The 27,998-nt window shown below is 44.4% G+C and overlaps 1 protein-coding gene across 1 annotated transcript; it reads right to left on the reverse strand.

Annotated features, from left to right (window-relative positions):
• Nucleotides 1-3,230: 3,230 nt before the first annotated feature.
• HECA (HECA ribonucleoprotein granule regulator) lies at nucleotides 3,231-25,202 on the reverse strand. The gene is made up of 4 exons (XM_086461177.1): nucleotides 24,974-25,202; nucleotides 9,384-10,424; nucleotides 6,121-6,275; nucleotides 3,231-3,396 (listed from the first exon to the last, which is right to left on the reverse strand). The coding sequence occupies exons 1-4, from the start codon at nucleotides 25,200-25,202 to the stop codon at nucleotides 3,232-3,234; spliced, it is 1,590 nt and encodes a 529-aa protein (XP_086317303.1). The 3' UTR covers nucleotide 3,231.
• Between the last annotated feature and the right edge of the window lie 2,796 nt (nucleotides 25,203-27,998).

A 27,998-nucleotide genomic window follows, 5' to 3' on the forward strand; every position in this document is an offset into this window, starting at 1 on the left:
GGTCCCAAAGAAGTTACCTCTGCCTTTCTACTTACGCAAAGCCCAGCTGAAACTCTCATGGGCAAAGGGCAGGCCTGACTGCTTGACCGGAATCTGACGCATGTTACAGAAAATACAGAAAATTTTGCAGCAACCCAAGACCAGTTTTCAGTACCAACAAGAAGCAGGGAAGCATTCTCTACAAATTAGGGACAATTTACTTTGGAGTGAAAGTTCAGAAGAATCTTTCTGTAGCTCAGCTGGTTTCCATCAAGGATCGTTTTTACAGTGCTACAAGTGCCGCTAACCTCCAGTTGAGAGAAGTGTTTTGCAAGAAAACAGGCATTTCCTAAAGCAGTAGGTAAGACTCACTTAACAGCAGAATTAAAAGGAAAAGCTGGTGGAGAACTAAATTGTTTTCCTGGATAGCTTTGTACGTAACTCTTTGTCACTTTTAAGACTTTAAATATGCTTTCCCCTTCCCATTTTCTCAGTCTGCTGCATTCTTGAATATACTGTACCACCTTTCACACACTTGTGTTTTCAAAGCTGGCCAAATTCCTCTTTCCCATGTCTACTCATTCTCGATTGTCACACATACATGTCTGGAGAGGCATCCAAGTACTGAGAGAACAGAATTATAAATCAAGCTACTCTAAGGAAAGCAAACAAACAAGTATTCAGAAGGACTCCTGATCCCACTTCTCCCCTACCATGCGTGTTGTACACTGACACCTCCCCTCGCTGATGCATGAAAAAGTGGGTACCCAACGCCATGTAGCCTACGTGGGTATTAACACCCTAGACTCATGATGAGCGACTGGCACTCAAGACTGAACACTACAGGAACAGATGTATCCTCTAACTCTTCTCATTACAGGAGCTTTGCCTTTGCTGTGTGATTTCAGGCCACTGGAACAGCCTAGCTGTTGTCCATCTGGTCTGGTTTTCACAGTACTACCAGGCAATGTTGCTCCAAACCTTATGAACCACCCTAACTCCATCAGGTTGCTCAATGCACCTTCAAAGCTGAAGGGCTCATCCTCCCTGAGGAGTTAATTCAAATTATAATTTGATTGTTCTCCATAAGGGAAGTCTACACTGCACAGCTAAGCAGGTTTTATCTGCTAGACACTTTCTTCCATCCCAGGTATACCTAGGCCAGCTCCTGCTCCTGCGGGCAATGGTTACAGCACTGGTCCCACTGCAACTGGGCTTGATGTAACTTGGTTTGTGATAGCCACGCAAGAACGGCGTGAGAAGTCTCTCAAAGTCCTTCCCATAATTATCCTTGAAAAGGAAACAGGTCTTCCCAAAACTCTCACAAACAGGGAACAACTGTATAAAACCGCAAGGATGTGCTTCAGACCTGAAACCAAGCCCAGGAGCAAGGACAGAAGGAGGGGAGCTACCACAGCCTGCTAACATTGTTGTTCAGACCAGCAGTGTAACTGTACGAGATAGACAGTGTAGATGGGAAAACCATTTAACGTGAGCTGGCTGGCTTCTAAGGCCGTTACCACTCAAGTTAGCAGTAAGTCATCTGTGCCAATATAAGCCTCTGTGCAGCCTGAATATTACTCAGAGTGGCTAACGCTAAAAGGAGCTAATTCTGCAGTGAAGACAGCCAGGAAATAAAGCTGTGAACTTGGCATTTTTATGCACAAAGAAACACGGATATTCTCTTTGAGTTTTATGTGCACATTAATTTCTTAACTTAGCAGAAAGTGTAATTCTCAGTCCAGCATATGAAACACTTTTTTTGGCTTCTGACTTTTTTGTTTTCTCTCCCAGGGTGGCAGAGTATCAGGGCCATTTTCAAGAGCATTTCAACACGTACGCTCCTTAAAAAGATTCTGATTTGGAAAAACAAAAGAACTTCAGAAGAAACAAAAAATAATCCCACCTCATAAACAGAAACAAAACCCACACCTCTCAAGTGGACAAACACTCCATAAACATACTATGGAGAAAAGCAAAAAAACCAAACCTCCCCTAAATCTCAATTGGCTTGAGAAACCAAGCAAAAGATTAATGACCTATTTTAAACATTTTTATTTAAGGAAGGGAGAAATGAGAACAAAGAAACAACAACTGCAGAGTCTACAGGGCCAAGCCCTCTGACACAAATTCACTGCCTAATGCATAGTCTATTATGTACAGCACAGAGGCATGTAGAAAGTAAATACACTAAGTTTGCTTTCTTAAATAGTCTCCAAGTTTTTAGATCCTGGACTTAACGCAATTTTGAAAGATAAAGGTGCAGCAATTAACTGTTTTAAAAAGTGATGCCATGTCCTGTACTCAGTACCTCTCAGCTCTTACAGGTCTGACGGCCCAGATCCCACTCCACGGTCCTCCTTCCACACCAGTCACACCAGTCCGCAGCAGGCAGCAAAGCCCCAGCCCCAGCAGATACATACAAACACATCCCCATTCAGCTCAGCCTGTTCCTTCCCTAAAATGTCTGTGAAGAAACACCTCTAAATAAAGCATTTTAAGATCTCCAGCTTGTTTTGGTATGAACAGATGACCCGGCTGGGCACATGACAGCCCCGGTGGAAGCAGCACTATTGCCGTACGGTCCGTCACTGAAGGCAATGCATATCAAACGCACACGGCAGGAAGACGCTATGCCAGAGAAAAAATTATTTCCATTTCAAGATTGCATTTTCTGGCATACATTTACATTCACTTGTCACAATACCTTAGTTCACCCCGTCTCGGGAAATCTGAAAGAAAGCCTGCTGAGGCAACTGGCAGCGCAGGGCCAGCTCCTGCGCCCATGGGAACCGATGCGAAAGGCTGCATGAATTCAACAGTAACAGGACGGTTTCTTTCCAAGGATTTCCCATTTCCACCAAGCTGGAGGGACAACCACCCTACACAACTACCCATTTTCCAACTGGACATATTTCTCTGTCCTGTACGTCTCCTCACACCCTTCCTATAAACTGTATTACAATTATACAAAAAAATAAAACCAAATCATTTTTAGCTGAACTTTACCCCACACTTGGGATATATTTCAAGGCCATTAAATTGGCTTGCCTCCAACCTTCACAGAGATCTTGTCAGGAGGATTCTGGTTTTAACAACATGTATATATACATATTAATATGTACACAGACAAAGAAGCTGCTCTTTCAGTTAGAAAAGAAATTAAATTTCATCACAGAATGAATCCTATAAAAAGATATGTAATAAAGTTGAAATACCCATAAAATAGCTATTACTAAAGCAAAGCTTTCGTCAATAAGCCTCCAAAACTTTAAATGAAGAAAATGGCTTCACGAAGTGGTAGTCTAGATTTCCACAGTGAGGACACTGCTGGACGTTGCTGTATTCAGAGAAATACTGCATGCCAATCCGTACATCTATTACTGGCTTCCCACAGTGCTTACAGTTCAGTCGAGCCTGTAAAAAACAAAGAAACAAACAAAAAACCCTTTTGAAATAACCAAATTCGCCTCCGCTCCTCGCCTCTGAAAAAGAAGGCATCACACACAGCCCCCTGCCCTGCCCTCTGTGGCAGCAGAAGGGGTAAGTCAGGAAATGGGCAATAATGGGATCTGCTGGTAAGGACATTCCTCACCCGGACTGGTACTTCACAGGCATACATAATGTTTTTCACATGAAATACCACCACGAAATTCTGGAGAGTAGGTTACCTCCCACTCTGACTGATGGGAGGTAGGGAATTTCAAAGTTTATATATGCAAATGAAGTTTTGTGTTGCTTCATTTCTGAACCAATTCCTCAATCTCCAGCACAAGAAGTGGTGTCTCAATAAATCATTAATGAAGCCCCGAAGCAAAGAGAAAAAACTGTACATTTGTGCCATGCAATTCAACCATTTATGTTGACATTTGAACATGATCTGTCTATGAAATATATCAGCATTTTAATCTCTTGTCTTAACAAATGTATAACTCAATCTACTTTATCAGCATGGCATGGTATTGTATCTATCACTAAGCATCTATTTAAATATTTATAATACGTATCAGGTTATACAAACTAAACACCACTTCAAGCACCAAACTATTCTACAAAATCCAACTGCAAAAGGACCAACATTAACAGGGTGGATATGAGAAATAACTAAAGGTAAGGGTGAAGACAGACAGAGTTATTAATGTTCAGCAGTAATAAAAAATACGTCTTTAGAAGTCATCTAGCTAAGAAACCCAACTCATCTGATGTAAAGAAAGCAACAGGCGGTGTAATGGCTCAGCAGGCTGTTTGAGATACTCAAGAGAAGCAAAAGGGATTTGAGACCACAAAGGAGTTTAAGAGTAAAGGTGGCAAAAGAGCAGCAAGGGCCTGAGCTGAACCGTAGCTTAACCTCGCAGCCCAATACACTAATGAATACTTCAGCTCTTTGCTGAAAAGAACAAAAAATTACTTTCTATGGCAATCTTGATTTAAGGAATTTTCCTGGGATAAGGAGAGGAATAAATTATTAAAGTACTATTGCTGGTGAGACAAGAGCCAAAAAGAAACAAACCACCAGCTCCACAGCCATCTGCTCTGCTTGAAAAGTAGAAATTTTATGAAAGACAATCTAGCAGGGTATGGATTGGTATGATTTTCTTAACCAAAGTGTTGTTGCCCCCTTGCTACTGTCCAGCACATCAGCTAGGCGCTAGTAACCTGACAGTGGCTGCAGCTCATTATCCTACATGCATATTTGTGATGCCTAATTAAATATTTTGAAATAAGATATGAAATTATTCAAAATAAAATTAGTAAGGCAATTTGGAGTTAAATTATATACCATATTTAAATGTCATTCCTCTGTATGCAGGGAATCATCTGTAACAATCATGGTGAAACAATAATGTGTATTATCTGGCAATCACAGTCACTGCAGCTAATGATTTCATAGTCAGTTCTATTACTTACCATGTACTGTCACACTGCCCATTAATCATATAATTAAGGCTTTTGTATAATGAGACCTTAATTCTTGTCTGTTACATGCAACAGAAGCAATTCAGATTTAAATTTGCTGGCTTTTACAGAGCTAGCAAGTCAGCATCAGTGTTTTATCTTTTAAAGTCCCTATTTTTTTTTTAAAAAAAAAAGGTACAACAATCTCAACAGGCACTAAATTTGGAGGTAATATCTCTGTCTTCAGTTAAAACTGTTATCAGTGTCATTTTAACCAGTAGCAGCAACACCACTTGTCCTTCGAGCAACGCATTTCGGTAAACACGTTAAATGTAAAATGGCATTTCGCATATTGACAAAACTGTATTTTAGACTGCTCGTTACCATGAGGTGATCACACTTTGAACGAGTGCATCTCTGCGAGGTTCCTGTCCTAACCCAGCAACAGCACCTGCGTACCTGAAGGCAACAGCTTGCTCCTGAGCATCCTGAGCAGAACACCGAGCCATTCCCCGACGAATGTTTTTTCCATGGCTGTCTACCCCTACCTGCACAACAAAAGTGCTCTGCCCATCACATGGACAATTCTCTTGGATGCTGATGATCCTGCTGGCTCAGGCACATGTCTACTCTGGAGTAACCTCAGGCCTTGGATATGTCTCACCAAAGGCATAGATTAGGTATTTAATGAAAACTAAGCTGCTTCAGGCTGTGGTACAGTACAATCACCAGAGACAAGTCACAGCAAAGATTATGGAGAACTGGCTAACCTCTAAGCACAAAGATACTTTAGACCTTTCCGTTCCCTTGGCTTTTCTGCTACCATTATCTTATGATAAAAAACAACTCAAGCAACTGAAAGAAACTTGAATACATGAAACACCTGTCAAAATGTGCAATTGTTATTAAAATACTACTGGAATTATACCTGATGCCAAACATACTTGCTAGTGAGCATACTAAGCATCAGATTTAATTGCAAATGCATTTAAAGTGGCTTTATTTAAAAACATAAGTATTAACCACTGACCATTGCATTGGCTTTTGTCTAGCTATAGGCCATTGTGCCTCTTAAGTTAAGACAAAGGAACAGGGACTTGATCAGCTTTCTTGTATTGCACTCATAGGTACAGGCTGGAAAAGAAGGATGGAAGAAGGGAAGTCAGAAGAGATACACAAACCTTGGCCTTATTTATCATCAGTTGGAATTTCACCTTACGAGTCTTATTTACGTACGGTACTAACCTGACAACAGGGAGATGCTGCCAGAATATCGTAGGTATACATAGTTCCCAGCTGATGCCAGCTTCCATCCCATCGGGACTTGCACTTAATGCAGATAATTTTGTGAACCCCTTCTAAGCAGTCTACACAAACAGCATAGAGGTGCATAAGCCTTCCTGTGGACAGGAAAGACACTTCTTAAGGAGAGTAGAACAGAAGATTAAAACAGACATTTCCTGCAATGTGTTATCTGCCCTTCAGCTATACAAATCACACCTTATTAATTTTTTTTTTTTAAAAAAGGGTGAATGATAAAGCAAAAAACTTTTCTCTATGGGCAATACATAGGGCTTGACTGAAGCTATTTTCCACAGATGCAAAACTCAGGAATTAGTTATCACTCTGCCCACCCTCCCCTCCTCCATTTGCTGGTAGACCTTAGCAAAATATTTTATAAAAGGAGCTGATGAAGCTCCATGAACAGATGCCAGGTTAAGCTACATAATCAGCTGCAGTGTTTCCAAAACCAGGATCGTGCCCTAGCTTCATCCCACCTGACAGAGGAAGTGGAGAAGTGTTGAAGCTTATTAGCGAGCTGGGTACAGACTCATTTAACAACCTGCCAAAATCTTCCAGCAAAGAGGGAACTAAGGACCTAATATTCCTCATGGAAAAAAGCAACAGCCAGAGGAGCAATTTTCTTTCATGTACTGTTTCCTGACCACTCATTAACAGTAAGTATATTTTAAAACATTACACATTACACACTTTAACATGCCATTCAGAAAAAAGAATCTATCGAGCTCTATCGTGACCTTAGAAATCTTAGGCTCTGTATGCACAATGACTTTCAAAACCTGACTTACACTGACTTCCATAAAAATCAAGTGGCTTAGACTTGAAAATTAAATATTTTCTCTACATAAATGTGATAAAATCCACCAATGCAAAATCTGAGATGCAAATTTCATACAAAACAAAAAGCCCCACACAAGTTACAAAGATCTGGCATCTAGATCATGCCCAATTTGTAGTGACTTAACAGATCTGTAGTTTATTAGTTGGCTATTAGAAGTGGGCTGATGCAGAGTACTAATTCTGCAATATACTGTATTTTGCACTGCTATATAAGACAAACCTAAGAAGTAGTGCAGTTACAGATCAGCTACAAACCAGGACTGCATATAATATGTGTTCATTTTGGATTGCAATATGTGCTCTTTAGCACCAAAGCACTGAACACATCATAACCTGTAATTTAATGAACACACTTATCTTGTGCCTCTTCCGGATAAAAGGGAATAAAACATTAACAATTTATGATTAGCCCATACCAGACACTTTCAAAATTAATGGTTTGGTTTTTCCTTTCTTTTGGTTTTTAAGCCAACAATTTTAGAAAAATGAGAAGAAAACCCAGATTCTTCTTAAAAAATATATACAAAATAAAGTTGTCAGTATGAGCTGGTAAAAACTGAGTTATTCCACACTGACATATTCAGCTCTAGACCATGTGATGTGATGAGATTAAAGTGCAAATATAATAAACTCTGTTCCTAAAGTGAGCACTCGAGATTGGAGATGTTCAAATTAATCTCACGCACAGAAGTTTTGTGTTGTGCAGGAAGACAAAATAATTTTCCCCATCTGAAGTTCTGCACTGCTCCCACACATTAAAATACTGCATTCCCCCACTCTTAATTTTCAGGATCCTTGTTATGTAGGAACTGAGGCACCTGATACCTTAAACACGTCTGAAATAAAAGAAGTGATTTTCTGTACTGAAGAGAAAATAACACCCTGGAACAGCACCTTGCAAGCTTAATTTCATTTCAAAGAGTACTTCTGATAATAAACCATTTTACCCAGGACAAGGAGGTAAAAATTTTAACAATTAATTATTCACGGCATCTTGTCTGAGCAAGTTTTTCAGATGTATCATCCAATGGGTAAGGAGCAATTAATAAAAAAAAAAAAATAATAATTTCACAGTTCCATTCTTAGTGGCAAACGTTAACAAATTATGAGTTTCACTATTACTAAACCAGCTATTAGTACTGATAAAGTCAAAAGCACATTGTGCATGCCTCCCCACCAAATCAAATAAGCATCGTTATCTCACATACGTATATTCTGTTTATCCTGGAGCTTCTTTAGCTTGTATATTTGCCTATCACTTTCTCCTTAAAGTACATTAGGCAAGACAGAAACAATAATGTTAGCATGAATACAGTTTGGTGACTTAGTGCACAGTGATTCAAGGAAAGAAAAAAATTAAAAATACAAAGTTTGTTGAGCAAAGGAATGTTACATAACACATATTATGACCATGCATGGGATATAACAAATTTTATTGAAAGGAGAGAAACTTAAATGTTAAAATAACTGTCGTTAATGCCTACCCAACACACTTTTCAACATATAATTCTATGGTTTTGAATACCAAACTACAAGTACTTTCTCTGACTTATTTTAGCCATGCTGGCTGCCAGCAGGCTGTAGGACACGCATTTTTCTGTGCACCACCCTGATCACTTAGTGTGAGGCACAGCTTTCAGGTAGAGCTGAAGTTCATCCTAGCCCACATCCATTTGTCTCTCTAGGAGGAGAAGAGTAATACATGCCTCAGTCTCAGCTCAGCTTGGAGCAGGGACATGATCAGGATGCAGTCCAAACAAATGGGAGTTTGGAAGCAAGTCTAAAACCCTCACTACAGATTGCTGCTTCAATTCGCCATAGTAAAAGTTTACTTTTACTACATCCAGCCTCTCCAGGACGGTGTTAACACAGGCCAGACTATATCCTTTTCCATATTAAAAAAAAATAAAATTGTTTGCTATAAAACAAAACTGATATTCTCTAGTCTGAAAGCAGATGAGAAGCATCTCATCTCACCGGTGGTACAAACAGAACTTTCACTGATGCTGCAGCACAGCATGCTTAAATTTAAAAGATTGATGTATATCTTGGAGTAAAGCTCACAACAGATAAATCAGCACGCACACACTGCAGAACAGATTGACCGGAAAACCTTCCCGTGGTCTACCTAGAAACCAAATGAGTTGTAAACCCAAATACAAGGCAGGGATCCTTCTACATGGCATTTGCTTTTTGTAATTCCTTCTAAGTGTTTCAATCTGATCCACATGATTAATTTGGACACGACTCCAAGCTTTACAGAATTGCTTAAAAATACAGAATCAGGACGAAAACCTATAATGAGGGGGACAGGGCACAGTTCCATCATTCAATGAAACCTAGCATGATTGACAGACAACCTGTACCTTGAAGGTGACAGGGAACATCATATTCAATCTCATCATGTCTCGATGGGCTAAGGAACAGGGTCCCATCCACCAGCGGAAACTGTTCAAACACTGGCAGCGCCCTGTGGCATAGGGCACAGTTTACAACGTTCCTGTGGCTGGCACTAAGAGCAGCAAGGATGAACTTCCGAAGGTCCTCCCCTTGGCCCACCTGGGCATCATCTTCCATCCGCACATGGAAAGTATTCAATTTATGCCTGGGGATGTGAGTAAGCAGCTCAGATAGATCGAGCCTTCTCAAAAACTGCACAGGGGCATCAAAGTGTCCTGATCTATGCGCTTGCAAGCCAGCTGCCCCATAATCAAAATGTGCGTTCCTGAACATGCCCCCACCGGCCATGTTCTTCTTATGGGGCTCCAGGTGAATGGCGTTCTTCAAAAACTCTCCCAAGTATCGCGAGGAACGAGGGCCACTGAAATGCGTGGGGGCAAGGATAGAGTAGCCAGTGGGTGGGGACTGGCCAGGAGAGACACAAGGCGAACGAACGGCATAGCTGCTGCCCATGACGCCCTTCTCCTGCGAGTTCTGCCTGTCCATCGAGTGCCTTCGCTGGAGGTCATTACTCAAGCCTTTCTGCGGCTTGTTGGCCGGCCTGCCCTTTTTGGCCTCCTCTGCTGACTCTGCCATCGACCTTCCTGTACTCTTCTCCAACACGGATTTTTTCTTCTTATCATCCTGCATTCGCTTCACTTGGTACCAGTCAGTGTCCTTCTTTAAGTGACCCTGCCCACACCGACAGGAGCAAAAGCGAAAAGCCAGGTCATATCCCTTCTTTGTCCACATGTTTTGGCGACACTGCTTTTCGTTCCAGCTCCTGGCCCTGCCAATGCAATTAAACTGGACGAGGATGCTGCTTTCCCACTCGTAGAAGCACTGAAGGTGCATCCAAGTGCTGTATGGACAATGTTCGTTGTTGCATATAACCTTCTGATAGTCATCCTTCTCCAGGTCAACTGGCCTTCCAAAGCTACAGATCAGTGGAGTAGCACAAGGGGCTTCTGTGGAGAGAAAAAAGATACATTAATAACTTCATGGCCCACTTACTGCAATACTTCTTTAAACACCGTGCCAAATACACATGCGAGCTCTTACTCATGATCCGTGCTACTGAAGGGCCCACAAGCACCAGCTCTGGGCCACGGCAAAAAGCAGTCTTTGCCAAAAAAAAGTTAAGCACATGAAAGGAGATACGGAAATGAGGGAATAAAGAAACAAAATGACATTACAGTTTGTTTAATATTCAAAGCCAAAGCACCTCAGAAGCACTGGCCCTCCTCAAGGGTTTGCGGATACCATTGCAGGGCCTTAAGAAGTAAGGAGAAAGCTTTGTGGATGTTTCTGGAGGGTTGCTTTGAAGCCTGAGAGGCAACATGGGGAGAACACAGAGAGATGTTTGTTTGAAAAACAAGTAGGCAATACAGCCTGCCTTTGCAATCACAGGGAGAGGCAGGAATTGATCTTTTCTTTGGGACTGAGTAAGAGACAACAGCTAAGGAGAGAAGAAGGAAGCGGGGGACTTTGAAAAGCAAGACAAACAGCTTATGTTCCTAGTAGAGAAAGGAGGGCCGTCATTACATTGTTCAGGCAAATATAGACTACACCACTATCACTGACCTCCTGGAGAGATAAATTTCACAAACCAAACAGTTCTACAACAGACAGGTTAAAAAAAAAAAACAACAAATGCCACATGGTCTTTTATCAGCAAAGCAGCAGCCTTTGCTATATCCTTGAGCAAAGAACATTCTCTCCCTGCAACTCTATCGGCTTCTACACAAAAATGTTCTGCATTTATGGACCAATGATGTTTTCCCCTCTCTCACCAAAGTACCACAGACTACATATGACTCCCATTTCTGGCTGCTCAGTTGCAGCTGGGAGGCACAGAAAGGACAGGAAATTGTCAGTTGGAGTTTCTATTGGATCTTAAGAGTTTCTAATTATGAAGTTTTTAGATGCTCACTCAAGTACTACAAATATTTCTTCTCTGTATTTCTGACTTCCTACTTCCTCCACTTCACCATGAAATACTGCTCCAACAGGGCTGGCAGGTTGCCTTTTAACCTCTGTACTGCTGCATTCAAATACTAGCAGGCTTCTTCAGGGTCTTTCACGGCCAAGTGCTGTCTCACCCCATGCGAAACAGAGCAAACGTCTCCCTGCATTCCCAGTCTCAGCCAGAGCTCCAGGACTTGCAAAAGAGGTACATCAAGCCTTGTGGAGAGAGGCTGCCGTGATCCAGGGTTGTTTTTCCTTAAAATTTCTATCTGATAAACAGGGAAAAAAACACCACTCGGTTGCATCCCTTTTAATCCCATTCTTGCCACTGCTAGCACAAATGAAACAACGTAATTTGCAGTGGGGTGATAGGTTTTATGCTGCTATGTTTACTTTTACTCAGACTCTCAGTAACAGACACCCTACCCATCATCACTGTCCTACAGCAGCAATACACAAACCAGATACAACAACAGATCTTTGCCATGTTAGTGGTTTTGCCCCTTCCCAACAAGTTTTTGTTAAAAGGCTATAAACAAACAAAGAAACAAAATCTTCAAGGTTACCTTCAGTAAATTCAAGATTAGGGTAGCTCTTAATTTTCTTATTTACCCAGAAGAGACAGGTACAAAGAGGATGAGAAAATTCAATTCAGGTCACACTATGCCACACCAAGCATCTCGGCAAAATTTTTCTTCATTGTTAGTCATTCTTTCACCATATTTAGGGTCTGGAAGTATAGCTTGCAATTATAGCATCCTTATGCAATTTATCTCAGAGAAGCCAGTTAAACTGAAACCATTAAAGGCAAATCATCACAAGTCAGACATGCAGCAAGATACTGGTGGTACCAATATGAACAGTTCTCACTTACGCATTTCCTGTATCCATCTATTTTCGTCCATATTCTTTACACCACTGCCAGGAGGCAGGAAGAAAGAACATGCCAAAAATCCACTTATGCCCCCCCCCCCCCCCCCCTCCCCGTTTCGGAGTGTAAATGTTCTAACAGTCACAGGTATAATTATAGCTGACAGCTGAGAAAGTTACTATACAGACAAGTCTAGAGATCTCCACTTTAGAATAAAGACTTTACACTTGTTCATCCATACTGGCATAGTTAACCGATTAAAAAAGAAAAATGTTTCCTTGGTTAGCCTTTGAATATGTTTCAGATGCAAAAAGATATGATTTCTAGCTCCGTGAAGTTTACAGCCTCTTCAACACGTGGACAAAAAATTACATTAATAAAGTAAGTGTCTGAAACACAAAAACCCCACTACAACCAATGTATTCCACAGAACATGTCCACAATTATTTGGTTATGATCACGTACCAGGTGTCTAGAGTCTACTATGAAGGTGAATTTCAACAGATTTCTTCCCCTTTTCCCTGGTTGGCCAATGGAATGACTGTGGAATGGGATCTTCTCCAGTTTCTCCTTGAGAACTTACAGATGCCAGATATCTGAGGAACTTACCACACAGCACAACTACAAGCAAGAAAAAGCTTCAAGTTTTGAACAGCGACGTCATTTTCAACATTTAACTAGATGACTACAAGTTTTCAGACTTCCCTTGTCTGATTTTCTGTCTACTCAGTGTGACTTGGCTGGTCACAAAATCACAGCAAAAGTAGGCCTAGAGAGCAGCTGGAAGAAAGGAACAGAGGAAAGACGAGCCTTCCCCCAAGCAAAAGACTCCACTGAATTGTTAAACAGCGGTACTGAGATCACAATGGAAAACATCATTGCCAACAGGAGAAGCTGGTCCCTACCCACCTCTTCTGGGGACTCACCTGACATTACACTACTGTCACTGCAGTAGCATAGGAAATACTCTAGAAAACCAATAGGTCTCTGCCATGTTGCCAGGCTCCACAGTAAGGTTAATGCCATGCTAGTCAAAGCAGCTGCTTTCACTGATAAGGGTTTCTTACCACAAAGTCTGCTGATTTGGAGAAGGCCTTGATAAAACTGTTGCAGTATTTTCACAACAGAAACTGAAAAGCCCAGCACGGCTAATGAAAGTTGTCTCAGCAGAAAGTTCCACCACTTCTGTAGCATCCCCATTTTTAAGAAAGCAGAAAACTCCACTACCTGAAAAGCATATAGAAACCCCAAGCCAACATTTGGTTCTGCCTAATATTTCAAATTCCAGCAGGTCTATCTGTACAAAACAGACTGTGCAGGACTGAACATCCCTTGAAGACTTCTCTCCATTCATGTCTCTTGCCAAACATAATCATGCCACATAATCCTACATAAAGAATAAATGAGAAACAGAAAACACAGCAATTTTTTGTGCAACTTTTCCAGTTCACAGCAACAGATACGCCGTAGGAGCAAAAGAGACAGCATTCGGATTGCTTAGTATGAGAACCACATTATCATACATGAAGAGCTCTTCCCATCAATTTGCACCCTTGAAAGTTCTCTGCGTTATTTAATCATCACGTTATAAATGAGACAAAGCACTTATTACAGAATTACAAAACTTTAAAAATTCTTATTATCAAGCCCTTCTACTTTCCATTACTTAGAAATGCATTTTCAGATTATTCTTCAAAAGGTCAAAGCTAGAATCATCATCTTAATGTTTTACGATAACAGTACAATGACTACTGTCAAGAAACACAATAAAGCGGATTAAATAGAAATTAACATGGCCAAACTGCCCACCCACACCTGCATGCCCAAGCTGGCTTGTCACCTAAATATCATTTTCTTCCAAGTAGCTAATAGCTCAACAGATTTCTGGTTTCTCAAGCTATAAACTTCAGGAAAAAGGAAAGATTACCAGGTATGAGAGCAGCATCCATTCTCCCAGCAGTCCCTTCTGAAAGAATGCCTAAATGACCATAAATGTACGTCTATCTTACCTCTCAGTTTCAAGATGCTAAACAAGACAGCATGCAGTTTTGTGTAGCTGAACAGCTTCAACATTTAGACATAACTGCATGGCTGTAACAGACAGGCTGCCAAGTTGCAACTACAACTGCGTACTGCTTCTTTCAAGAACTTATTTTTCCACATAAAAAATAATGTTTCCCCATATTCCACTGCAGTGATTTTGATCAGTAATTCTGAAAATAGTTTCAAGTGACAGCACATAAATGTATGCTAAACCAGAAATAACATACAATATTCCAAACAAATGTACGTTTGAGCAAAGATAACTCATTGTTTAAACAAGGTTATGTTTTATGTTTCACAGAACTACCATAGAATTAACTTTTCTTTCAAAAACAAGATCATGACAGAAGACTGCAAGGAAGCTGGTTTGGGTGTTCAGCTTTTTCTCAGTTTTTCCATTCAGGTTTATAAACATCCATAAAAGCCAGGACTAGAAACAGACAGTTGAGATAAATCTCCTTCAACAAAAACCCCACATTAACTGGTTTCTATCTTTTAATAAAAAAGAAAGAGGGTATATGAAGACCATCCTTTCCATTTTATGACCCAAACAAATGCAGCAGAACAACGGCCGCCTGAGGAACGTCCCTCGGCTGAAGTAAATGGAAGAGAATGTTGTTCACGTCTGTTTACACACCCATCATAAAACCAAAGATGCACCCAGCAAGCCAAATGCCATGACTCCATGGCTTCAGTTTCGTGACTGCTCTCATTTGTTCCAAGTCCTCAATGCAGCTGCCTAAAGCAAAATTCGCTCTTCCCCCACCACGTTCCCACATTATCCATTGTGTTAAGCACCAGAGTTTTTCAGTCAGTGGACAGAAACACATAATTATTTCCTGTACTCATCAGCGTAGGTTTCAGCTCACCGCACAGACTTGCGATCGGAGGTGCTAGACATGTGAGGCTGGGGGCAGAGGAGAGGGAAGCGCAGTGGCTGTTAGAAAAGGCAGCCCTACTGTCATCTTAAAACAACTGTCATAGTATCATAGACTCAAAGAACAGTTTTGGTTGGAAGAGACCTTCAAGATCATTGAGTCCAACCTTTGCTCTAGCTCTACCAACACCACTAAACCATGTCCCTAAGTACAACACCTACCCGTCTCTTAAACACCGCCAGGGATGGTGACTCCACCACCTCCCTGGGCAGGCTGTTCCAATGCCTGACAATCCTTTCGGTAAAGAAATTCTGCCTAATATCCAGCCTGAACGTCCCCTGGTGCAGCTTAAGGACATTTCCCCTTGTTCTATCGCTTGTTACTAGGGAGAACAGATCGACCCCCGCCTCGCTACAACCTCCTTTCAGGTAGCTGTAGAGAGCGATAGGGTCTCCCCTCAGCCTTCTCTTCTCCAGGCTGAACAGCCCCAGATCCCTCAGCCGTTCCTCATATGAGACATGCTCCAAATCCTTTACTAGCTTGGTAGCCCCCCTCTGTACCCTCTCCAGCACCTCAGTGTCCTTCTTGTAGAGAGGGGCCCAAAATCAGACACAGTACTCGAGGTGCGGCCTCACCAAAGCCATCACAGTAGGTTGTTATGGTTCTGGAAAAAGAAATTATCAGAAAAAAAAAGTTAAGGTCTTGGCACTGGCTTGCTTTTGGTTTACAGTCACTCTAGCATCTCATCTTCTATGCCAAGGACTCTTCACTTGGCAATGCATTAACTAGGCCAGAACATTACCTGTGGGAACGTACTTTGCAAATCAGCCCTTTAACCTCTACTGCCGCTTTCCTGTGAACAGTGCTCTCTTCACAACCCTGCACAGGCAGGAATTGTTCACTCTGCCAGCCTGAACCAGAGCTGAGTCATTTCTGTGGAAGGCTACTCTCTACCAACCATCTGCATGAATCTGCTGAATTTCCTCTGCCATCAGCATAGCTTTTAATTGAATTCATACAATATTATTGTGCTAATAATGTAATGCAGCTGTAAAAAATAAACCAACACCACAACAACAAAACAGGCTAAACAGAAAACTTGTATTAACCGTCCAATGTGTTTGCTTTGGTGAACCTTGGAATACAATTTAATATTCACAAGATTATCAAGACATGACACAATGGTATTGCCATACACATAACTGGTTAAACAGTACAAATAATATGACACCTTCCTGAGAGCCTGAATGCAGCAGGAAGAATGCAATGGGGAAAAATGTTTCACAAGTGGATCCAAAAGGCAGACTTGGATCTTCAACGCAGCAGAAACAATAACAAATAACAGCCGACAAACAGTAAAAGAAGTCTTCCAAAACAGCTCGGTTCATGGCTTATATTGATAACATTCACTCATGATGACTCATGTCTCTCAAAACCTTCCTAAGCAATCTTTGCAGACTGATCAAGATGAAAGTTTCCAGACATTTTCCAGGAAGGAGGGGAAAAAACAAGACAGCAGTACCCGGTAAGCTAACTAAAACACATGCTTTCTTCTGTGTCACGAGACTCCCTCTTATGTTCTTGGAAAGAGAAGCCAACGCCAGCACTCCATCTTCAGTGAGCAACAGACAGAGCTCAGGCTGGTGTAACACCCAGTGCAGACCCACCTGAATCACCCTCTGAGAGCCACTGGCTCCAGACAACTAACCCCTCATCACAACGGGAATGTGTCCAATGGCTTTCCACATGTAAGTACCTACATATTGACACTTATGTGCCAATCTGGAGCTCAATCCTAACCCCAAGGACCAAGCAGCTGCAGTCAATATTTATGCTCATAAGGGACTTAAAGAGATCAAAGCCGTAAGCAGCCCGGCTCTCCTTGGCATGCTTATCCATGTCACTAGTTCTATTAGGTGAGTAGTCACATGAAGTGACCTTGCCTTAGAAAAGATTTCAGGTAACTTGGAGCTGCTAAACGCCAGTTCACCTGGGAATTCAGATTACAGGACTCCCGGAGGGCTCAGTAGGTGCTAGAACCATTTCCATGCAGTTCACTTATGCTGACTTCACACTTTGCCTCCAAGGGGGTCTCTTCACAACAAAAACCAAAACCGAGAAAGGCCTTGCAACTACACAGCAGTGGGAAGATGCCATGGAAATCACGAAGGCTTAACTCATATCTGCCACCTTAACACCTTCTAACTTACAGCACAGTCAGAGCTAGTGCCTATTTATGAAATCAGCAATTAGCATGTGATACAAAGTCAGTTACCTATGGCTCTTATTCAACCACCCACTCCCAGCTCAGCCATCACCTCACCAAACTAAGTCAGAAAGTCAAGAGCAAAACTGTACAAACTAAGGAGGACAGGCACTTACATGTGCACAAGTTTTGCTGTTTGCTTACACAGCCATCTGTGCTCCAAGCTGGACCAACTGCCTACACTGCTGAAACCCATCATGAGAATTCACACGGTCTTGTAGAAGTCACCATAATCTGTACAGTTATCATCTAGCCAACTTAACCAACTTCCTTCCATTTAATACTTGTCATCCAAACACAGAGAACAACTCAATCACCAGCTTTGGCTTTTGTTTAGGATGTACAGACCCACTCTGCATAGGAGAAATCTTGCCCTGGCTGGTGCTGTAATACCCTCAATCCAACTGAAAATATCACCCACACCACACCAAAGAGAACAGGCCTGAGCCTCTACCTCTATCAGCACCAGGACAACTAATGCCAATGCACTCCTGATACTCCCATGTGAATTCTGAGTTAGCTTAACCAAGTCAGGTGACAATCGGTCCTCCATGCCTCAAGCAATTGTGCCTGGACCACGAAGACTCTTTGCACTCCTCAGTGCTGTGGATTTTTCCGGTGACCTCTATCATAGTGAATGCAGAGATTAGTGATTATCTCAAGACTGGTGGGCATTAACGTGTTTCGAACATTGGTTGTTCCTTTGTCCACACATGGATCATCCTCACAGAAAAGCACTTCCACCATTAAATTCTCTCACTGTAGCCTTCCAATAGCTTTTAATACCTTGAAATGTTACAGAAAACTAACCCTGGTGCCTCAACAAACAGACATCCTAATAGCTAAAGCAAATTCTAATGCACCTGCCCCGGCAAGTTTTCAGCAGCAAATTCCAACTCATGCTGGGATTAAAGAGGTAACTATGTCAAGCAGTAGATGCCCTAATAACAAGCACAGATGCAAACACCACAGGACAGACTTGCCCAGATACAGAGCCACCTAGTCACCAGATTCAGTCCAAAAGCACAAGAAGGGAGGAGAAAAAGGAGAAAAGGTTGAATCAAGCGGTATCAGCATCTCTTTTAGTTTCAAGTCTAGGGATGTTTGTGTCATTGGTCTATCCTACCTAAGTTTCAATATGACAGACAGTATTTTCATTTCCCAGGCTAAAGGCTAAAGAAACGGGTAGAAATTCAGTGGGAAACGGGAGATGCAGTCACCCTCCCTGCGGTACCTAGCATCTCTGCAAGACAGCAGCTCCTGAGTGTGGAGCTGTCGGTTCCAATAGACATCTCCATCGCGACGCTGTGCTGGCTCCCAGCCCCGCCCCTGTGCCATCTTTGGCATCTGTGCAGTACACAGAGACCTCGACTGTACAGTGCTCCCAAAATGGGTATCGGTAGCATAGAAGTGGAGACGGGGAGTGTCAGGCACACTCAATAGCCAGGCTCTGACTGAAACCACTTCCTCTCCCAGCAGGCATTCAAGACAGGAACAGCAGCAATATCCCTCTCGGGTCCTGGAAGCAGGACTGACAGACTCTACCATTGCAGGAGAGAAGACAGAAAGAGATAAGTGAAGTGAAAGCTCTCAAGATAAATGTCACTAAAGTCTACTGGGAAATGCCAGTGCTCCACTGAAAATCCCGCAAGCTTTCAAAACAGAATTACCCACTCCAGTGACTAGATGACTCCTTCAAGAGGCCTCTTTGAAATTATTTGAATTTCTATCAAAACTATTTAAAGAAAGCCCATGCCCTACTAACGCTGTTGTAATTTAGACACCTTGAAGATTAGCTGGAGTATTTCACCCTGAGCTGGATGCAAGGTTTACCTCTATTTTTTTCCCCTCACATATGCTGAAGGAAGAAAAGCGGAGAAGGACGGACGTCTGCCAGTCATCATGCCTTTAATACCAAAGGATGTCTCAATATGCAAGGCTGTAAGCGAGGCTGAAGAAAACTTACAAATGTCTCCAAGGACTAGAAATCATTTTGTCACTACTTGTTAGATCACTGGGAGGAAGATACGGGATGATACAGACAAACTAAAGCAATCAGTTCAAAAACTGTATTTCCTCATATGAAACCTAACAATCATCAAGCTTAATCCTTACTCATGCAAGCGCTACACTTGAGCAACTGACTAATCACACGAACACAGAATGCCGCCAGGGCACCAATAACCATTTTGATAGCAAATAGCTGTTAAAAAAATTTAAACGGGTGTGTACTTGCTTGCATGAAAGGGTAGTATTTATTTTATTCAGTAATACCATAGACATGATTCCATTTGCAAAGATTTGCAGAACACAAACTGCATTTTCTACAAAAGCATGTAATTGCACAGTTTTAAAAATCCTAACATGAAAGTCCTTTCAATCCTGATTTGCATTGATAGAGACAGGGAAATCTGCATTCAGTTGATTTCTGCAGTTAGAAGAATTCAATGGAATTATGAACCAAAATGGTTTTCCTTTAGAAAACTAAAAGGTATTAAATTTTGTAGTCACTGCAACAGAATAGAAACTTAATTTTCCAGGTGGTCTCGCTGATACCAATGGGACTGCCTCAAGCTAAGTAATAAGAAGGTGTCAATACTGAACATCACTAGAGTGCCAAACTGGAACTGGATGTCATATGCAGCAGGGAACATCTGACAGCAAATATTAATCCATGCTTAAATACTACAGCAATTCATGCTCTAAAAATACATTTTTAAATTAAATATTTTGCTCACAAATTTTCTGGCCCTCTTCAACTATCCCACCCCCTGGATATAATGTTTTTTTTCAGTAAATCTTAATTGTTGGCCAGCCACAGCTTTCAATACATTAATCACTGTTGCGCTGACTGATTTTCTTCTTCACACTTGTCCTACATTAGCATTTTTATTTGAAAGTAAATCAGTCTTACAAATCTGTGAAACCCAGGTGAAGGCTGTGCAAAAGCACAGCTGCCATTTAACACCCAGGTAACCACAGACAAGTTCAGAGGGCTGGGCACTGCTCATACAACCCCTTGGCTGCCTGCGGCAGCAACACCTCCCCTGGGAAACTACACTCCAGTGAGACCTACAGCAACTGCCTCCACCAGCTCCCCCAGAGCCTTTTTCCCCACAAAGGACTTTCATGACCAGGGAACCTGCACAAACCTGACCTCTGGCAACTCCATCTGACCACCCTCCAACTCGCCAGCTCTGACACTTTTGCAATTTAAGGGCTCACCTACGCCTGAGGGGAAAAAAGTATGGTCTTAAAGCAGGTGTCAAATACACCATGATTTAATCAATCAATCAATAAATCAATACAGTGATTTAGAAATAGCTATGCCATATTTTTTAGTTTAACTTAGCTGGATATAATGAACTCCATGTTAAAGGGGAAAAGCACAGATAAGGAGAGCCAGCTTCTCCTTTTCTCTCATCCTCTCAAGGTACCAACGCTAGAGAGGCTAGAGTGACAAGGACCAAAGGGATGAAGCAGCAAGGTGCTAAGATAGCAACCATCGAGAGGAGGAAGAGGACTTGGGTCTACTGGACAATGAGACCAAGAACAGAAACAAGGCAAAGAAAATGAATGGAAGAAATAATTTCAGAGTCAGAAACAACTGTATGTGGACACCAGAGTGAGAAGTTTATAGGATAAAGAGATAAAACGGCTGGAGCTGACTGTGTAAAAGTGCCCAGGCTCAGCAAGGCAGAAACGTAGAAGGAATTTGCCAGTCAGAGCCTGCAGATCTGAAGTAAACCCCATGCATTTTCCTCTTCTACTGCTCAGGGCAAATTATCCACAAAATGTCTTGCCCCCTCACACTCATTTATGTCTGCAGATGAAGGTAACCAACTATTGCTATTGGGAACGCTGGTAATCCACACAGCTGGAGTCAGTGGGATAAGTGCACAATCCCATGTAGCTGCTAGTATAATTTTACATGACGACAGCTCAGATTTTCCAGTTTGGTTAAGAAAAGTAACCAAAAAAATTACCTAGAAAACTAAAAATTTATTACGAATACTATTGCACCACTCTGAACACAGGGAATCCAAGAAACGAGGCTTTCTGTGACATCACATTTCAGTTTCCCTTGCACTGCAATACTGTCAAATTAATCCATCCCCCCACACCCATGACCTGTGCCTCATTCAACGCAGAAAATGGATGCACTTTGGTCAAGAAAGATTAATCTACCATATACAGAATTCCTGCTTGGTCTGATGGAAGAGACAGGAAAGGAAGGCACAGCTCCATAATGTGAATCCTCCTCGTGGGCATCATCCCAATACCTGCTGAAAAGTTGCAGTGCAAGATGGAGAAAAGCCATCACACCTGGTCAGTGGTTATGCTCTCCACCTTCCCAACTGGAAGTCTAGAACCCTTTGATCGCAGTTTGACCTCTGAACATACAAAAATTAAAACACCACCAAAAAAAGCATAAACAGATGCCCTCCTGGGGCAGGGCAAAAACCTGCCTACATTTCTCAATCATCATGCCAAAAATTGACCGGCACTTTGAGGGAAAATTTTGCAGGGACTGAAGCTAAATTTATCAAAATGTAAAAGAGAACAACATCTTTCCACTGTACAGGGGTGTTATAACTGCAGTTCCATATTACATAGCACGACTAGTCAGAGCTGCATGGAGAAGCCCAGAGGAAATTAAAAATTCTGTTTCATTATGGCATGTGGATGGGGGACAGAAACAATACATGGACCACATAACAAACTGTGAAAAAAAAAATATATATATCTGAACCGCTATCCCTTCCCTGAATGAAGCAGGGTCCTGCTGGGACTGCGTAATTAGCCTGTCATACTGACATCATGATGCAAAGCCAAGGTTTGCACAGACAATCTTAATTTTGCAATTATGAAATCTGCTGATTTCATCTCTGCATACTTCTGTCTTGTCCATAAACGAAAGAAAACAGGTCATGTTATTATGATCATCCACCACTTTTCCAGGGTAAAGATAGAATAGGAGAGCAATAATACCAGACACACATAAATTACTCTAGAACAACATACGGTGATGATGCAGGAGAGAAGAGTGAGCCCTGGGACGAGGGACCCACAGGACCAGTGAGCCTGGGCAGCACGAGTCACAGCATGCAACTGTACCGTCCAAAAGCAGCACAGCGAAGAGCTTCCCTGCACCCAGCACTCTTAATCCGCAACCCAGATAGTCTCCCATGAATAATCGAGAGTTGACTGTGTACAGCAGAACTGTATTAGCCTCACAACTCACTGCAGCAGGCCACATCCTCCATAAACTGCTTAGTGACCAAGTAACTGTAAGTACACGGCCTCTTACAAATGTCTTGAGTCCAGTAATGGGATACTTGCCTCCAAGGCCCTGGCTATACTACATAGCTTCATTTCAGATTCATCAGTTTTGAAGACTTGGGGGAATCCATTATCATTATCTAATCTTTTCCTTGCACATAAGAGCCAGATTCCCAGCTCTGTGGCACGACAGGAGCAGTTTCTCCTTTCATCTCCTGAACCGAAACTGTTGAAAGCTTTGGACTTATCAGTGAGAATACAATTTACGGAACTTCCAGTTTGGGATTATCTGATGGGCAGTAACCGATGTAAAATAAAGCTAGCAACCACATCTACTCCTCCAGCCTTGATGATTATCTGAAATGAAAGATATGACTAGACGCAATGATCCTGTCAAGGCAAAGATCAGGTGTGCTGACCAGGTACTTGCAGCAAATGCCAAAGCCAATGTTGTACCTCTGTTGTGAGAGGGAAAAAAAAACTGGGAGTGGGGCGGAATTTGACAAAAGAGTCGAGGATGTTTCTGACCACTGAAGCAGGGAGAGGAGAGAGAATAAAGGAGCATCTCAGGTTAGCTCTTGGAAAGGCAGCCTCAGCTTCTGAGGAAGCTGTCCAGCACAGAGGAAGGATATGTAAGGTACCTGGGACACACCGTCTTAACAGCTGAAGAAGACTGACAACCTGTCCAACTAGCAAGCTGTACCGCTACCAACATTCACTGGCACCACCTTCAGTGGCATCTGCACAAGGAACCACAGCCTATGCAAAACAGCCACACCAGAAACACACCTCTGCTTTCACTTGTGCTTGAGCGAAAAAAAGTTGGAAACCCTGTTTCTCCCCACCCCAAAAATTAAATAAAAGCCAGTGTTACATACGAGACACCACCTGCAAAGTGGATATTGCACATACTACACCAACAGACTGAAGTTATCAGAAAAATACTCTAGAAATTCTCTAACTCCTGCTAATCTTTCTTTTTCCCCCCTTGTTCACTCACAGAACAAATAGTCCAAAAAAAATCCAAACCCAAAAAGGAAATTCTAAGCATCCTCCATGATCTTCTGGAGTAAGTAATACTCTTATAAAAGCAGTCTGGCAAAGATCTTGTGAGCTAAAGTGATTAGTAATTAATTGCTAATATTTCTAAGGAAAAGTTTCCATTAAATAATACAAGGCAATCAGACATCTTGAAAAACGAAGTAAGATTCTTGGAACTACCTCTGGCTAACAGCAGCCAGGCAAAATTACCGCCACAAAGTACAAAGCCAGTTGTAGCCACCCTCCCATTTTTCCAAAGCACCCAGAGCAAAAAGCTGAAGTTCAATTTGGGAGGGGGAAAAAAGCCAAAAGTAGGGACTCTGGGTTGCAGTTTCTAGCAGCAGACCTAAGATGTGAGGGGTTTTTCGGCTTAGCAAAAGTGTAATAAAATTCTACCCCACCTTTAGTTTTAGCCTGAAATACCCTTTTGCAGCAAGACTTATCTCCAAACGTGGTCAGCAACGCAAGTTTCTGCAAGAAAAAACCTTACCAAAAGTGTTCCGAACCAAAAAACAACCCACCGACCAAAAGCAGCATAAAATGGTTGATGAAAAGTGAGTATATCACCCTGACAAACCCAAGCGCCGCAAATCGACAAATAAAACGGCCCGAAAACTAGGACTCCATTTTTAATTGTGCTGAAATAAAGTCGGGATTTTTCAACTAAGCGCTGAGGAAGCCGAGGCGCGGCCGGAGCCGGCGGGCGCTGCCCCTCCCTCCGTCCCTCCCGCCGCCGGGGATGCGCTCTGCTCCTGATCGCGCTCCCGGGCGGCCGCCGCTGCCCCCACCCCCCACCCCCCCCGCCTGCCCGCAGCTACAGCTCCCGCCGCCCGCGCCGCTTTCAGCACCGCCGCCGCCGAGGCCTCCGCCCTCCGGCGGGTCACCGGGCGGGGACACACCGGCGAGCAGCCCCCCGCCCCGCCGCGCATTTCGGGGAGATCTCGGCGGCAGTGGCCGCGCAGGGCCCCGGGCAGCGCCCGCCCTCCTCCTCCCCCGGCCCCGCCGCCGCCACCGCCTGCAGGCGCCCGCCCGCACGTCCCCTCTTGCCGGCAGCGGCTCCCCCGCCCCGCCGGGCCCCCCCGCGCCGCCCACACGCCCCCCAGCCGCCGCCTGCGCCACCGCGGGCCGCGGGAGGCCGCGGGGCCCGGTCCGCCGCTCGCCGCTCACCGCTCCTGACGTCTCCGGGCGCCGCGCCGCCCGCGGCCGCCGCGCCGCCCGCTCCGCCGCCCGCCCCGCCGCCGCCGCCCGCCGCCGCTCCAGCTCCGCCGCCAGCCGCGGCGCCGCCGCCCGCCGTCGCCGCGGCTCCGCCGCCCGCCGCCGCCCCGTTCTCCTGCTCGTCGCCGCTGCTGTTGGCGCGCTTGTTCTTCTTGCCCTTGCCGCCCTTCTGGTTCGGCATCGCGGGCCCGGCCGCCGCCGCGGCGGGGCGAGCGGCGGCGGCTGCGGAAGGCGCCGCCGCCGCTACCTCCGGCTCATGGCGGGGCCACGGCGGCCGCGCTGCGCTGCGCCGCGCCCGCGGTGGGCGGCGGGGCCCGTGGGGCCGGGACGGGGAGGGCGAAAGGCGTGTCCCGCTCGGCCGGCCACCGCCGCTCCGCTTCCTCCCGGAGCAGGCGCGGGCACTGGCGGCAGCGGGAAGCGGAGCGCGTTGGGGGGGGCCGGGGCTGAGCCAGGCGCGGGGAGCGGGAGGGGCTTATCGGGAGAGGGAAAGCCCCGCTCCCGCCGGCACGGGGCGGGGGGCCGCCGCCGGTGGCACGGGGGCGGGAGGGCGGCAGCTCCTCCCGGGAGGTGGTCGAGCGCGCCCCGCCGCCGGGAGCCGGAGCGGGAACCGGAGTCGGAGTCGGAGCCGGAGCCGGCCTCCCCCGCGGCCAGGGCGGGGCGGGCGGCTCCGCCGGGAAGCTGCCGCCGTGGGCCGTACCGCGCCCCGGGGTTAGGGCGGCGAGGACGGGCGAGCGGGGGAGGCGGGCGGCAGCTCGGGGCCCGGGGGTGCCGGGGGTCTCCGTGCGCGATTCTCGCCGGAGCCCCGGCCGCAGTCAGGGCTGGGCTCCCGCTTCGGCATCCCAGGCGGTGTGAGTGGCCAAACGGCGGGGAACAGCTGGAAAATGTCACCTGAAGGTGCAGGAATAAAAGCGGGGGTGGGGGGGTGGGAGAAGGAAATCAAAATAATGCAGTCTCGTGTTTGGGGGGGGGGGGGGGGGTAAGGAGCAAAAAGCCTTTCAACATCACAGCCCTGGCTGGAGAATTTTCATCTTAGGTAGTTACTGGTAGGGGTAGCTCCGTGGGTGACGGATGGCGGGGGTGAACCTTTAGGATAGGAGTTAGATGAAGACCGTCAAACTGCTGCGCACGCCTGGAGCAGAGCTGGAAGCCACCGCACCTCGACAGAGGCGTTGTGGAGGGGCAGCAGCCTCAGCTTCAGCGGGAGTCTGGGCTCGGGGGGAGGCACTGTGGAAAATTGGTAACAAATATTCTCGGGATTCCCACACCCAGAGAGGCAAGATGCTGCCAGCCAGCTGCAGAACAGCAGCACCTGCGACATTGCCTGGCCGACAAGCAGCGGCTCCCCACTCCTAAGTGTCACCTGCCGCTGTGCTTATGTTGGTACCTACCGGGTTTTGTCCAACTTGAGAATAAAAAATGCAACCTGTCATAAGAACAACGTGCCAGCTCCCAGGCTGAGCAGTCATTCTGAGCCTGGCAAGCTTTTCCTTGCACATAAATTAACTTTTTTTCCTTCTGACCCAGATCCTGTGGATTAGGTTTCCGTGATTTCCTTACGGAAGAAGCACACAGGCATGCAAGAATGCGCCTTCACAGAGCAGTTACGGTTAGTGGTCTGCAACTGATCCAGACTGAGAGGACAAGAGCATGCATGAGCTGTCTGGGCTCTAGAGGTCAAGTCAAAGTGGATAGGTCAAAACCTGTAACAAATGAGGCCTGTCTGATGGGAAGGTGCCACATTTTATAAGTTACAACTGATCAACGGTGACTGGCTGAACCACTTGCCTGGAGCAGTTCCCAAATGTCTTTGTATCAGAAACTGGACATACATCCTGGATCACCTATCAGTAGCCAGGGCCTTTACTTTTCCAAGAAAACTGGCTGCTGTATTTTTTCAAATGCTCTTGAAGCAGCTGTCACAAGAAGTTTGGAGTCACATGGCCTAGTTTCTTTGCCTGCACACATCAACATTTTAGAGAGATTTTAAAGCAGTTTCTTGTGTTGGTGGAAACCTTCTGAAATTACGTACTTTTCAGTATCTTGCATTCCCATAGCTAAATGTCCTGCCTACCTTATTTCACAGCTTTGAAGCTTCTAAATTCTAGAAACCAGAGGAATGGAGAAAATGTGGCCAACTTCTGAGGCCACAAGTTTGGGCAAATCCTGATCCTAGCCATCTCAATTTCGGAATTTCCATTGGTTTTGGCAAGAGCAGATTTCACCCCTAGTTCTTTAGGTTTCCAAGACCAAAAAAGATGGTTCCTTTCCACTACGACACTTACAGGCACATAAACATGATTGCCTGCAGTAGAAGAGTGTCAGGCCTCCAAGGAAATCTTTTCAAGTTTTCATGTTCCTATAAAACAGTGAAAAACCCATGGATGCGAAATAGAGGCTTGCTTCTCGTGTCCAGAGTCAGTGTGGAGTGTTGGACTAAATGGCCCAGTTCAAGCCAAGAAAGCAGCTCCTTACCATATGTTGGAGGCACTGGAGAGTAACTGCTTAAACGGTGTGGCTGGGTACAAGAGTGTAACGTCTGAAACACGAGTTTTGCAAAATTTAAGCTTCCTGATTTGCAAGGTCAAATCTTGGTGCTGTCCGGTCGGCCTTTACGCTCTGCAAGGGTTGTGCCATATGTAGGTGAGACCTTCTTGGGGTGCAACCATAGAAATACGTGCAGAGGTCAGGTAATTTATGGCAGTTCCAGTAATCATGGAGATCTGCCATAATGTTCTGGGGTGAAAAAATCTTCTACATGTGTGGCAAGTGCCTTCTGGCTCACACAGAGGAGGTGTTTGCCTCTTGGGCTTTTCTTGTTCGGATGTATGTAATGAAGTAGTGACAAGCCCGCTATGGCTACAAAGTACCATTACTAAATGCGTCTCTGAATGAAAGGCCTCTTGTTAACATTTCTGAGGATAGATTTGTAGCTACGTGGCAAAACTTACTGAACCAAAGACGTATGTCGATTAACAAA

Source organism: Leptosomus discolor, chromosome 2 (genome assembly GCF_034619465.1).
Source record: "Leptosomus discolor isolate bLepDis1 chromosome 2, bLepDis1.hap2, whole genome shotgun sequence".
Lineage (NCBI taxonomy): Eukaryota > Metazoa > Chordata > Aves > Leptosomiformes > Leptosomidae > Leptosomus > Leptosomus discolor.